This window comes from Frieseomelitta varia, unplaced genomic scaffold (genome assembly GCF_011392965.1).
Source record: "Frieseomelitta varia isolate USP_RPSP 00005682 unplaced genomic scaffold, Fvar_1.2 scaffold_191, whole genome shotgun sequence".
In the NCBI taxonomy this organism is placed as follows: Eukaryota; Metazoa; Arthropoda; class Insecta; order Hymenoptera; family Apidae; genus Frieseomelitta; species Frieseomelitta varia.
In genome coordinates, this window is record NW_025109650.1 from 384,195 (window position 1) to 398,425 (window position 14,231).

At 37.2% G+C, this 14,231-nt stretch overlaps 1 protein-coding gene, 1 long non-coding RNA gene and 1 other non-coding gene across 6 annotated transcripts in view; 2 read left to right on the forward strand and 1 right to left on the reverse strand.

Annotated features, from left to right (window-relative positions):
* LOC122539115 (sestrin-1) overlaps positions 1 to 14,231 on the reverse strand; it is a 233,758-nt gene that overhangs the window by 183,071 nt on the left and 36,456 nt on the right. For both annotated transcript variants that reach the window (XM_043673766.1, XM_043673765.1), the window contains exons 4-5: positions 12,984 to 14,166; positions 11,481 to 11,546 (exon numbers count right to left, since the gene is read on the reverse strand). In XM_043673766.1, coding sequence (XP_043529701.1) covers positions 11,481 to 11,546; positions 12,984 to 14,166 — 1,249 coding nt within the window. The remainder of the gene's footprint in view (positions 1 to 11,480; positions 11,547 to 12,983; positions 14,167 to 14,231) is intronic.
* LOC122539127 lies at positions 33 to 8,426 on the forward strand. 3 transcript variants are annotated; one of them, XR_006308989.1, is made up of 6 exons: positions 33 to 453; positions 537 to 625; positions 695 to 787; positions 2,699 to 3,078; positions 7,945 to 8,032; positions 8,153 to 8,426. It is a non-coding gene; the product is annotated as an uncharacterized LOC122539127 (long non-coding RNA). The 3 variants fall into 3 exon arrangements; XR_006308988.1 differs by lacking the exon at positions 7,945 to 8,032 and having other exon boundaries at positions 8,153 to 8,422; XR_006308990.1 differs by lacking the exons at positions 695 to 787; positions 7,945 to 8,032 and having other exon boundaries at positions 8,153 to 8,415.
* Trnak-cuu lies at positions 11,627 to 11,699 on the forward strand. The gene has a single exon. It is a non-coding gene; the product is annotated as a tRNA-Lys (tRNA).

A 14,231-nucleotide genomic window follows, 5' to 3' on the forward strand; every position in this document is an offset into this window, starting at 1 on the left:
GCTAGCGAACGCGCAACAGACGCGAGAACCGAGGACCGTGCACCGGTTGCAAACCCTGCCGCCTATACGATCATCGTGGTTCGCTGTTTCTCCTCGAGGCGAGGCCCGATTGGTCCACGAGTACGGCGACGTGTGCGAAACGGGTGGCCGGTTTTGAACTCCACGGTCGCTCGCCGATCGAACCATTCGGCGAATTTCAGGACTAGAGATGGGATCGAGTGCCTCACAAGTAGCCTCGAATCTTTAATACAAGTTTATAAGTGCTTATAAGGCACTCGGAAAGTATTTTTAATGATAATGGTACTTCTGATGGTACTTTATAGTCGAATTATAGTGACGTATGTTTCGCGAATACTTGCAGAAAAATGAAGATGACAGTTTCAAGTAAATTCGAACACTGATTGAGTCGAATCTCTGGTCGTTGGATACTATTTATAAGTACTTGGNAACTCTGTAAATATTTTTAATGATAATGGTACTTCTGATGGTACTTTATAGTCGAATTATAGTGACGTATGTTTCGCGAATACTTGCAGAAATGATAATGACAGTTTCAAGTAAATTCGAACACTGATTGAGTCGAATCTCTGGTCGTTGGATACTATTTATAAGTACTTGGAACTCTGTAAGTATTTTTAATGATAATGGTAGTTTGTAATCGAATTAATAAGTGGATTAGTTTCGAATATTGCAGAAATGAAGACGATACTTTCAAACAAATTCGAATACTGGTGAATAGAGATGGGACTATCTCACAAGTAGCTTCAGTCGTTGAATACCACTCAAAGTAATATTTTACTACTAAATACCACTCAAAGAATATTAGTAATATTAAAATGATATAATAGTATTATTAATATAGTACTAGTATTATCAGTATAATAGAACGATAAAAAAGTTTTGACTCATTTGAACACTGCCTGTACTATTCCATTCTTCTGGTTTACTATGATAAATCTATTTGTTCTGGCGCGGAACAGAACCCTCCAAGGCGTCAGTCAGGTCAATTCTTACAAAGCCTCGACCCTGCCGAGAATTGCCAGATGTGCTAACATACCTCTCACCTAAGGACACTTTCTCTGGCCTTGGAGGGAGAGATAGTATGTGAAAAAGCTTGGTAGGGCATAAACAAAGCCTAGTCTAGGAAACAAGGTGCCTCTGGCCGGCTCCAGAAAGTCGCATACCAATTCTAAAAGCGACATAGATTCACGTAGCGAACAGACGATTGAAAGGCAGTCACACGTAGACCACTCAAGGAGTCACAAGCAGTCCGTCAGAGGACTGACTCCGCGTCAGTTATACATTCATTTTCATTTACACTAAATCAGTCCAAATACCGTCCACTCCGCGGCAATCACAAGGAGAGCTAGCGTGCCCTCTCCCGACACATCACACATACAGTTTATAACCACTTTGTATTAGTCTTGAAATATAAGTATTTATTCCACATAACGTCTCATTCATTAAAACATCTCTGCGGAGGCTGTAAAAGGCACGACGAGAGAGCGACTAGCGAAGCGGGTAGCAACTACCGTTCACCGCCGAGCTTGCCGTAACACTATTCACAATCATAAAATTAAGAAAACGATCAACCTTTGCTTAATTTAGAATTAACTAAAAAAAAAAAAAATGAAATTTACTTATTGCAAATGTGTCGTACTTGTAATAAATCATATTATTCAATATTTAACTTGAATCAATTGTAGGAATCCCGGCTTGAGACCCCAATTTGTAGGAATTTTGATTAAAGATGGTTGTTTCTTTAAAGTTAAATAAAGAAAATTCGGTTGATAATGATTATAAAGTGACATTTTACACTATTTTCTTAATTGCTAAACTTATTAGACTCTGAATTCACTCTCTTCTCTCTCTTTCACAACTATCAACTCACTGTCTTCTTTCCGACTGCTCGACACTCACTGCCTTTTTCCTCATCTGCACAAAATTTGTCATTCATAGACACATACACACAAACGCATCCATACCCTTAAAATCTTAAATGCTAGACCTGGTTAGTCCCAGGCCTAACTTTTTCTACAATACGCCACTTGCGACACTCTGCAATTGTCGGGCACTGAAGAAAGTTGTGGGCCCTTTCCCAGAATTTGCCCATCCCACACAACTTTATCTTTAAAAGAGTAAGCCATCAGTTGAACGTTGGCTTCAAAAATTTGTTGTTGTCGCGTTCGATTCGAGTGTAACGCATGAAAATCGCATGACGAAAATACAGGAATTCTTCATTACATTAATACATTAAACATGCAGATATGAGAACTGAAAAAAACAGAACAAACCTCATTTTAAACGAATTACAGTGAATTACTTAAAAAGCCAAATTAATTAACTCCACAAATTAAAACCTAGCATATAGTGATGATATCGCGAACATTATTTTCTAAGTTGACTTTGAAATTAAGTAAAATTCATCCTGTCATAAAAGTAATTAACTTGTTTTTTGAAAACTGAAAATTGAACAGTGTGCCGTATAACGAGATTACAATTGATTACAGTTTGTGAGAGCCTCAGATAATGCTTCACCATTTTAGGATCACTGTGTCTAATATCCAAAATTCAAAGTGTATCACTTGCGAAAATTTTCCTATCCTCGTCGAAACTTCACTAGTTACGAGTTTCAAACCGACTTGTATAAAATGAATACATCGCTCGAGCGTGCTCATTGAAACATTTTTACTTTCAGGTGGCATTCGAAACCCGTGAAATGAAACTAGATATCGCACTTGACTCGGATTCGCAGCTATACGTATCGCACTTGATCCCATCCCTATTCACAACAGCTGACGCTGCTTCGCGATGATACGTAGGTTACGATAACGGTACCGAAGAAAGCTAGTTTCCAACAGTGGTCCAGGCTAACCATGATTGATGTCCGGGGTCTAGACGACCGCGATCTCGCGTTGCGTGAATTCAGCTTCCACCGGGTGTATTGAAAATTCAATGGGACGGGTTGAATTTTCGGATATTGGAGCAAACAGTGTCGGACAGTACAGTAAATTTACGTTACGATGTGGTTGTACTCTTGGTAATGTGTTCTACATAGTACGCGAAATATAATTACCGGTAGGTAAACTGTTAAATATCCAATTTTTAATTAACGAGAAAAATTGAAGTAGCCAACTGATGCGATATTGATTTTACTATGCAGAGAATTTAATAAATAGGAAATTTTGTTTAAAGAAATATTTTGTTATTGATCTGTTTAACCGTGTCGCTTACGAAACTGTCTTATTTCATGCGTAATACGGAAAAAGTATACGAGAGGGAAACATTAATGAATAATAAACAATTTAATAATCTTATCTCGACCACGTTGGCTGCTACGTGAAACGGAATATTTCACTTTTATCAAATATTCTGTTACGATAAAAATGCGGTGGAAGCAGATTTTTCATTTTATTTAATTACGTTAGCTGGTTTATTTAAAATTGTTTGACTATGACGTCTTATTTTAATTTATTTATTCTAGATTATTTATAGGAATAGAAATCCCAGCGTTATAATCGGCGTATCGAATTAGAAGATCGATATTAAATACAAAGAGGAAAGGTTAATGATAAATGTTTTCATTTTCACGTATTGAATAATTATGAGCATTGTACTGCGCGAATTTCATAAAGGAAACATCACAGTGATACAAAGGCGATTTAACATCGTGAATATTTTAAAACTAATTTTACTTTCGAATGAAAAACGCTGTTCAACATATTCGATATTACGTTCGAAAAAAAATTGAACATCCATTGTGGCATATGGATGCTGGAAATAAAATTTTCTAAATATTATTTGATCGATATTTAGTTGTTATTCAATTGGTATTTAATTGGTCGTATTATCATTTTAAAACCTCCTGGATGAAATAAGTACAGTGATTGTATCACACTTGCTATCGTCACAGACTTCTCTCTCTCTCTCTCTCTCTCTCTCTCTCTCTCTCTCTCTCTCTCTCTCTCTCTCTCTCTCTCTCTCTCTCGAGATAAGCCACTTCCTACAAACAACCAACACAGATTCGAAGAGTTTTAAGCGTAGTCCAGGTGAACGATACAGTAGGAAGTTTCTTCATAAAGTAAGCCGCGGATTTGCGAATTCGAGAAACCACTCGCGTACCACGGAGAACCTTAGCAATCGTGTCAACTAGTAATTTCCAGTAACCTAAATTCCCTTGGTTTTCATAACAAGCAAGAAAACCATGACACATCGTCCCACGTATACGTCGCAATTTCTATCAGCTGTTTAAACACACGTTTCGAGACACTTTTTAACACGCGGTAATCAGAATTTCGTCTGCTCGTAAAAGAATATTAGCTTGCTTAATGTACTATACATTTTTTTCAAATATTATGTAAATTAATAATACAGAAATTAAATAATATTAAATTACAGAGTATACCTCATTAGCGGAGTAAAGATTTACTTCATTCAATACGACATACAACTCTCAGATTGTGTTGATGAAATTATTGAGAAATAATGATGAAATTTTTCAATCTCGTAATAATTTCGTTTAACTTGTTTAATTTGATATTATTGTCGAAATTGACTTTTGCCGCTGTGGCTCATTTTTCATCCAAAATTTAGTGACTATTGCAAGTAAATTAATTAGTACCTCTGTACTGTCGATAAGCTATAGCAGTAAAGCAATAAAAATTTTCAAAATGTGGATATGTAACTTTCAAGTTACACGATGTTTATGGAAGGTCAAAGTATAAAACGAAGAACGACGTAGATTTTATTTTATTCGAAAGGGAAACTCGGCTGAAAGTTTCCAATTTATTTCATGGCGGTTCGCCGTAAATCACGAACTATAATTCATTTGGTACGAGGATGGAAGTTCAAGCCCGCGGTAGAAATAGCCCTTGCCGTGACCGCAGATCGCAATTAGCCGCGAGTACGTTGAGCTGATAGCCAGCAAGACCAGTCCAAGGTGTATCTTGTTATAGATTAGGAGGAACTAATGCGTGTGCAGTGTAAGGCGTGTCAGCCATAACGAGCAATGGCTCGGAAATGCAAGCTACTGAGAAGCTCCGCGCCGAAGCTCAACGTCAAAGAAAATCGAGGATAATGTAGTACAATCCTCCGTTGAAATTGAAATTAACTCGTCCTGTGCCCAAGACGAAGAAAGAAAGAAATTAAAACGCGAGATAAAAAATTCTAGAAGACTTGAGCAAATACAGTTGCAAAGATCAATCAAATATTTAAAATAAAACAGCGAAGTAACATACGTAAAGCACTGAAGTTATGCAAATTCTAAAGAAAAAGAAAAATGATATTTATATTTGTTCAGAAGAAGAAAAAAAATCAATAAATTAAACTCCACAAAATGTGTTCTCCTTGTTACTATAATTATAATTAAAATAAAATATAATGTAATAATAATAATATAATAGAACACAGTAATAAATAAATAATAGGATAGAATAGAATGTATAATACATTCAGTTTCATTTTCTTTACTGTCCGTAAAAATCACGTTTCCAATTTATCTACATGTTCTTTTAAACAACTGCAAAAAAAACACTATCGACACATTGGAATCAATCAAATTTCACTCAACAAATTAATTAAGATCGGTAAAACATTTAAAACGCTCCTTCTTCTGTCTGAGATGTATATTTAAAAGTCGGTAGCTGTATGAAGAAGATTTCTTTGACTAACCGTAATTGACATAAATTTACGTTCATCGAAGATATTGAATGGCCCAAGCCGTGAACAAACGATTGGCCTTATTTGCGATAAATTAGCCGAAGACGTACCACGAAAATATACGTATAATTCCCTCCCGATATTTTTCCCAAGGGTAAAAATATCTCCCAATTTCTCTCCGACTCTCACAACCACCCTATTTTCACCTGGTCCCTATTTCCTTTTTCTTATTACAACACTTGACTCGTTTATTCAATCCACCCTTCTTTTAATCTTGCCTACCGTATATGTTTATGCCCCGTGTTTATGGATTGAACAACTTGCTAGTAGAGATGGGCTCGAGTACCTTACAAGTACGTTCGATGAATTCGAATACTTCTACAAGTATAAATCGAATCCTAATGCTCGTAAAACAATCCCATTCTTGCACTGATAATGTAACGAACAGCGACGCTTTATTTTTCATCTTACAGTATACCACGAATTTGCACTGCAACAATTAATCTTCTGAATTGATATTAACTTGATTATACAATTTCTTGATTATAATAGCGTTTCATCTGAATAAAATCGCTTCGAACGCGCACTGCAACTTCATCTGGCAATTAACGAAAAAGAGAAAACTGGAAAACAATCAACGACACGTCTTTCAATTTAGGAAATTTCCGAATATTACAGGTGGATGATTTTTAGTTTTAGTGTGACAAAGATTTTGTTTGTAATTTGAAGCATATTGTTGTTTTTCTGTACATGTACGCAACATACTCCATTACGTTATTGTAGATATATTATTTTCTATCTCTATCTTTATTTCCAATGAATATACTTTCGAATAATATTCAAAGCCCATGAAACGAGACTTGCAATTAGATATTGAACTTAACTCGGACCGGTAGATACATATTAAACCCATCCCTATTTCCTCGTGTAATAATATCCTCCTCTTCGCTGCACGGCATTTAATAACGCACATAATAAGTCATAAAGATAACCTAACTCGAGGTTATATCGATACCCAGAGTTGGAATGTGTGGTAACTAAATGAAAAAATTCCTTATCACTGGACAACGCTGATATCGAGGGGTCGTTTATTGCCACCGTCGATATCGATTCCAGTATCGAATTATCGGCGTAACAATTAAAGTACGGGAAATGTTCCTTCGACGAAAAAAATAAAAAAGAGAAAGAGGAATAACACAGCGAGGCTGCGAAAATATAACGAACGGCGAAAATACGCTTGACAAACAACTCGACACTGTCGAAACGAAATGGAACGATAAACAATATCTACACGGTGAAATGCCTTAAAATTATTGCCGCGTTTATTATGTCAGAATTTACGCGCTGAGTCTGACACAAGTCGGATAATAAACATTCAGCGTGCACCGTGCACAACTGGAGATCGAACAAAATTGGAAACGCTCGGTAGAAAAGACAGATTGGATCAAATATCGTGCTCACTTTCAATATTCGTCTCTGAAAATATTTCTCGGATAATATTCCCACAGGTATATCAGAGGCAGCAGTTGGTTATTTACGCGAGGGCTTACAAACCGAGCGTGGGCTACGTGGCTGGCAGAGGATTTACATGAGAAATTTCACTATTTCTACCCTATCCGCCGTTTTACGGCTTTCTCTCGCGTCGGGGCCTATATTTTAGAATCACCTGTCCGAGCTCCTCACAATTGAACATTAACGATAACTATCTCCTTAATAACAAAAGTGCTCACTACTATTCACGTTTCACGTGTCTATACAGAGAGGTAGAGGTTCAACCTTGCTAGTCTCATTTTCCTTTCGTGTTTTCGGAGTATCTCTTCGAAATACTCCGTTCGTAGAAATCATGAGATTCACGAAAAATTGAATATAAAATATAAATGTAAGACACGTGGAAATACATGTGCTGAAAATAAATATTTAAAATTTATTTTAATTATAGAACGTAATTATAAAATTCCAAATATTTAAATACTACGTTCATTTTAATAATATTCGTTGATGCAAAAAGATCCCAGCAGGATTAAAAAAACAAGTGGAAAGACTCCGAGCAATTTTAGATTAAACAAACATCATAATGTCTCCTGTTTTTGTGCATAAATACAAATACGTAAGTACGCAAGTAAGTATGCAAGTACTGTGTAAAAGACTTGGGCTATCTATTTATCTTCGTATGTCTTAATTTATTCCTTCTACAATGTTGTTTACTTAATAAAATCTGATTTGGTTCATAAATTTGCTAAAGATGTTACAATAAATAGGTTTCTGGTTTAACAATAAATGTTATAGAATATGTATGGGATCACAGAGAATCAAGGGAGGAATGGAAATGAAGAACAGGAATCAGTTTTGTGAACTGAATAGAGAATAGCAGAATGTACGAAACGAATATATTAAAACGTTATACATTTCCAAATATAACGTTTCTATTACAGTAGCAACTTAGACATTCTTGAAAACGTTAATTATCTCAAATCAATTGATATTTCTTTTTCAGACAAATATCACTGCTTGGATTTAAACTTTTCTTGGGAGGCAACAATAGAAACAACATCAAGTATTCCCCTTTTTATTCTTCCAAAATGAATACATTCGTAAGCAATTGTACGTCACTATCGACAAGAGAGAAGTTCGAATTGAATTTGTGCCTTGGTTAAACAATTTTGCGTTAAGAAACGAAATATCTAATAATTAACTAAAACTATCTAAAGAGATACAAATGTGAAAAATTCTTTTGCCTCGTGTTGGTTCGCGAGATGATCATTTTCATTCAGCTTAAATTCATCTTTGATTCTTTTCTTTCAGATGAATGCAACAATGTAAATCGTAACAGCTGTTAGAAGACATAAATTACGGAAAACAATAATTTGAATACTAAAGACAACTGTCCAAAGATCACACTGAGTGGTCTCAAGACAAAGCCAAATATTTCGAAACCCTTCCACTTGACAATTTTTTTATGCAATAAATCGCTTAAAATCGTCGTCGCTGAATGGGGATATCCCTTTAATAGAATTAGATGGTCTAAAACATTTGCACGGCACCGTACGGAGTGCACACAGCGCAACTGTAACATGCATCATTTGCAGCGGACGTATTTCACGTCGTCAACGATGAATAGCGGTCAGAGGCAATTGAAAGACGTATAGAAAGAAGTCAGTGACCCCGATCGTTCGTGCGCTGGTCGAGGAGACCCGATGAAACAGGAGTTTTAATGCAATTACGCGAATTCGAAAATTCTAGGTTCGCGTGATCGTAATACAATCTTCGCGAATGGAGGACGAGGGAAACAGAGTAAAAACACAAGAGGTTTTCAATAGAAATACCGTTTTCCAGCGGTGAGACCGAGCGCGAAGATAGCAGAGCGAGCGGAGAGAGACGGCCGAAAAATAAAACAGCAAGAAAGGGATTCAATTAGATCCTTAATGGAGCTTGTATACGAGACACTTGCAGCCACTTGCGGTCGCTGGACCGAGTTACGACTTGCAATGACCTGACCAGGATTCCTCTGAGCCTCTCTCTCTCTTCACATCCTTCCCGACAGCCGTCCGTTTACCTCTTTCTCTTGCCAAACTTTGGGCATCTCTCCAAGATGCCACAGAAATCGCATACCATGTTAGAAATTCAGGGCGGTTTGAACTTGGCTCGATGCACCACCCAGCTGAATTCCGCTGCACAAGCACGTGAGATTGGCCAACTCCAAAGGAGCGATCCTGGAATTCGTGCACGCCGCTTTTTCCCCCAGGATTTTTCGATCCGAGCAACTCGATACACGATATATACTCGATACGCGCATCGACGATGGTCGATCCTCGTCAAAGATGAAACGAGTGAAAGGATGAAACAAATGTTTTTGGACAATTCGATTTGTGAGTGAATCTTCTACTTTAGCGATAAGTTCTTCGGAACGTAGTTTTACGAACAACGCGAACGATGTAAATAACTGGAAGTTTATTAAACTTTAAATTGTTATTTCTAAATTGGAACGTATCATAATCAGAAGATTGTAATAGTGAAGGGATTATCTGCTTCTGATAAAATTCAACACGTTGCGAAAAGAATATACCTCTTGTTATGATTATGCAAAATCATTTAAAGAAGATAATGAAGTGATATCGTTAGTATTAGATAAATGGAACATAATATTATAAAGGATGTCAAAGTCACGTCATTGATAGTTATTACGATTATACGTAGTACAAAAATACATAAAAATCTGCAGTCTAATGATCTACTGAAGTGTAACAGATATTTACAATAACGTGAACGTAAATTATTAACTGTTATCCAACCAAAAATTAAGTTGGAATTGCGACACACATTGTAAAATACTTTATTTTACACTTACCTGCTTTATATTTTTGTTTTTCTTCGACGACAAACGCACAAAACATAAGACAACAAGAATATTAAACGTCGTGAGGTAAAACTCGACTTGCATGCGAAATACCGTAATAAAGAAGAATTTGAAATTGTGGCACGACATCGAGTAACTGTACACTTTCGACGCGACTGCCGAAAATTAATTCAGATGGTCAATATGTACGTACATGTATGTATAAAAGAAACTGAACGTACCGTTAAAAGCTGTAGAAAAATATTTGATACGCAATAATTTTGAGCATGTTTTATCAGATGTATAAAATGTTACGTTGTCAAGGGGGAAAAAAAACCGACAGAAAAGCTACATTTTTCGTTTGCGTGTTGCGCTTTCGCAAATTCACGTATGTATGTACATATTCATATTATTCGAGCAAATTTCTATTATCAGAAGGTACATAAAGTAAATATTATTCTTCCTACTATCTAATCGCACACCGATTGCCTGCAATACCGGTTTCCGTAATGCAAATATTGGAGGATTAATCTAATCTGATTCAAATCCAGAGAAAGTTAGATAAGAATAAAAGTCGACATTTATAAACACGAACCGAATCGTTTAATGTGTATTTAATCCCGTAATTTATTCCGCCAAGTGAATTTAATTAGCGCGGCAATTTGCACGTTAACGAATGGCCGCGCACAGCGCCATCTATCGACCATTGCGCGAAACGTTTCAAACGTTTGCATTTTAAACAAATAATTTAAACAATCGTTAATACAACAGTTAAATGCAAAATATGTTCGAGCCAACGAAACGAATTCATATTATGGAAACATGAAATTAAAGAAATGATCGATATACCAGCTTAATTATCAGTGGGAAAAAAATATGAAAATCTGATAATTACGTTAATGTAAATTGTAATAATGTTTCAATATGAATGCAAATATATTCGTATTATTTTCATAGAGTTAATTGTATTAAATGCATATGACATAATCGATAAAGAAGGTTCCTTTAACTGATTCTGTTGCAAAGAATCGCAGTTTAAATGGCAAGAGCACCTAATTGCTCTTAATTAGACTAAATTGAAGGTTACCAAGGGACAAGTAAACGTGAACCAATCCATGGAATTGTCTTTCTCTCAACCAATCGTGACACTCGTTTTTACCGACAACTACCAATCATAAGGCAAAACTTATCAGCGCTACGAGCGCCAATTCGATGCCCCAGATTAAACCGACTATAATCGTTTTGTTTTTCTTCCCCTGATATTTCGTACTGAAATTTCGTTGAAAAGAAACCACGCAGCTTCTATGTCAATCGTTCTTTAAATCCTACGACTAACCTCTTTCATATTTTATAAATTCTAACCTTCAAACATTTTATACATCTGATATTAATTCGATCGATTCCATTGCAATGTTATAAAAATAAAAATGGTTACCGAAATAAGGAGAGAACAAAACAATGCAAACAACACTTTATAAAAATTACTTACCTCGGACGTAGGGACGAAGGCACTAGGTCCGTCGAAGGCTGGCACTGGTACTGGAAGTCCTCTGTCCTGTAATAAGTTTCCAATTTTTGAAAATTTCATCCCTGCACACCTGCGATCTTCATATAAATACAAGTTACCCAATAACAGCCCGGCTAGCTCAGTCGGTAGAGCATGAGACTCTTAATCTCAGGGTCGTGGGTTCGAGCCCCACGTTGGGCGTATATATTTTTTTTTTTTTTTTTTTCGTTTTTCATTTAAAAAGGTATAACATATTTTATCACAACACATCTAACTACACTTCTTAAAAAATATAATAAAAAATATATATATATATTTTTAGAAAAAAAAAATCATAGTATTGTAATTTAAATAAGAAATGTTTGACGTAGGCAAACTTTGTTTTATGATTTTCCTGTATTTTATGTGAGTCATACGAAACTATCGATCAGGCTTTACATAGTAAGCTCACTGTATCGATTATAAAAACAACTTCCAAAATGCCTCTGATATAAATAGTATACGCGACTTACACATGTTCAACACCATGCAACAAGCAAATGAAAATGGTTAACATATTTTTAGGCCACGGTTCGGCGCTGCTCCGAAAATAGACTGTTAAAATAACTCCATTAACGCAACGTGTCAGTCCTTGCCGATCCACCGTTTAAAGAATGGATCGGCAAACATTGTGCGAAATTGAACCTACTATTTTGTACAACATAAAAATAACTCTTTCTCAAAACAGAGCGACCATAACGGACTTTTATTTTCGAACTACTCTAAAAAAAAAAAAAAAAGAAAACGTAATACTCTTTATTGGTTTATTGGTTTATCGGTTTTCATAAAACAAATGACTCACAATTCAATTTGAAACTTTAAAGAACATTCTAAGGATCCAATTTATTTCGAATAAATTTCGGTCTTTATCTTTTTCTCGGTTCTGTTTCATTTTATCGTTTCGAATGTTTTCAAGTTAGTAATATTATTAACTCTCATTCTCGTCTCTTGTGTTAATTTGATACACTTTTCTTATAAAATGTTACATGTTAAATGTTGTGTTGTACACAGAGATCTGCGATATCTATTTTTCCAACGTGTAGCATGTATTTTTGATACCTTTAAACCAAAATTGCAAATAGTTGCAGCGTTTTCTCAAGTTTCTCAATAGATAGTTCTAATTATAGATACCACAATTGTATTCAATGCATCAGCTTTGTAAGTATTTATACCTTTGTAGCAAGTGAAAATCAACCGTCATGAAATTGAGAACAAAATTTTGAGAAGATAAAATCACAATCTTTAATTAAATTTTAATATTGGTATAGTTTACCTTAATATTAAAGCACGCAATCCTATCCTATGTATTAGCCTTTCACCATTGTATCAATTTGACACCAAGAAACAAATTAAGTTGAAAAAAAAAAAAAAAACGAGGAACAAAAGAGGGTCTATCTATCAAATCAATAGGCTACTACGCTAATTAGAGATTTAATACACGCTCACCTTAACCATCTCCAGGATTTCGGCGCACTTAATCCTAACATTCTGGAAGGGGCAGTTCACACTGAGCCTCAATATCACCGGTAGATGCAGCGACACCAGGCTCAAGTACTTATTCGCCTGAGCTTGCCTCGGACCATCCAGAGCGTTTCCCAGATTAAGCATCCTACCAACGTCTCCAGGAGTGACATCGGGACTCTCCAACACCCTGCCGCTCTTCGAGGATACATCTTCGTCCTGAGAGAGCGGTCTCTTGATCTGCCCGGCGCTGAACTTCCGCTCGTCGTTCTTGCGCAGGTAATCCTGCGGCAATTCGGCACGCGTGCAACGATGTCGTCCGTCGTCCAACGATTCCACGTCCGTGTATATCTCGAAGTTCTTCAGCTTCGTGTCCTCGGCGCGATTATCGTCGTGTCTGTGGTAAATCTCATTGGCGTTCTCGTTCTCGAAGCCATCCAGAGTATTGAAAACTACACCGTCCCGATTTCTGATCGTCATCTCCGTCTCGTCGAAGGAGACGTCGTCCACGCTGTCGTAACGCCGGTGATCGCGCGGCAGTACATCGCCCTTCGTGCAGTAATTCAAGTTCCTGCGATCGAAATTGGCGCCGAGGTTCTCGTCGAATTTCGGGCTCTTCCCGTAGATCCTCAGGTCAGAATCCAACTCGTCGTCCTCCAGTTGCTTTTGCTTCGCGCCTTTCACCTTCACGTAGTTCTTCGTTCTCGGCCTATCCTCCAGGCTCACCTCGTTCAATCTCTCGTTCGACGACGAGCCGAGATACTTCCTCTCGCTCTCGCTGCTCGATCCGAATCGCGTCTCCGAATTGTCCTTAAACCTGAGACATCTGTCCTGAGAGTCGATCTTGAAGCCCTTGCCCTCGTCGGACGACGTCGAGTGACCGGACCTGTAACTCTCCACGTCGCCGGTCGCGTATCTTCTCCTCTCGTTCGGTGTACCGTAGCCCGTTTCGTTCCCAAGTCGTCCGTCCACGCAGTCGAACGAGCCCGATGGATATCTCTCGGAACATTCGAGGCTGTTGTCTTCTAAGAAAACGGGATTCTCCGTGACGCTTTGGGGGAAGAAACCCTCCGTTCTGAAGGTGTCTTGAAGCAACGGCTGCTGCAGAGAGGGTTGGACGTTCTTCGGGGCCGACTTGGTCGGGGATCGCTCGATGTTCATGTCGTATCTTCTCGTGAAAGGTAATGAAGTTTGTATTAGCAGACCGCAAGACTTGGACACCGGCGTAGAAAA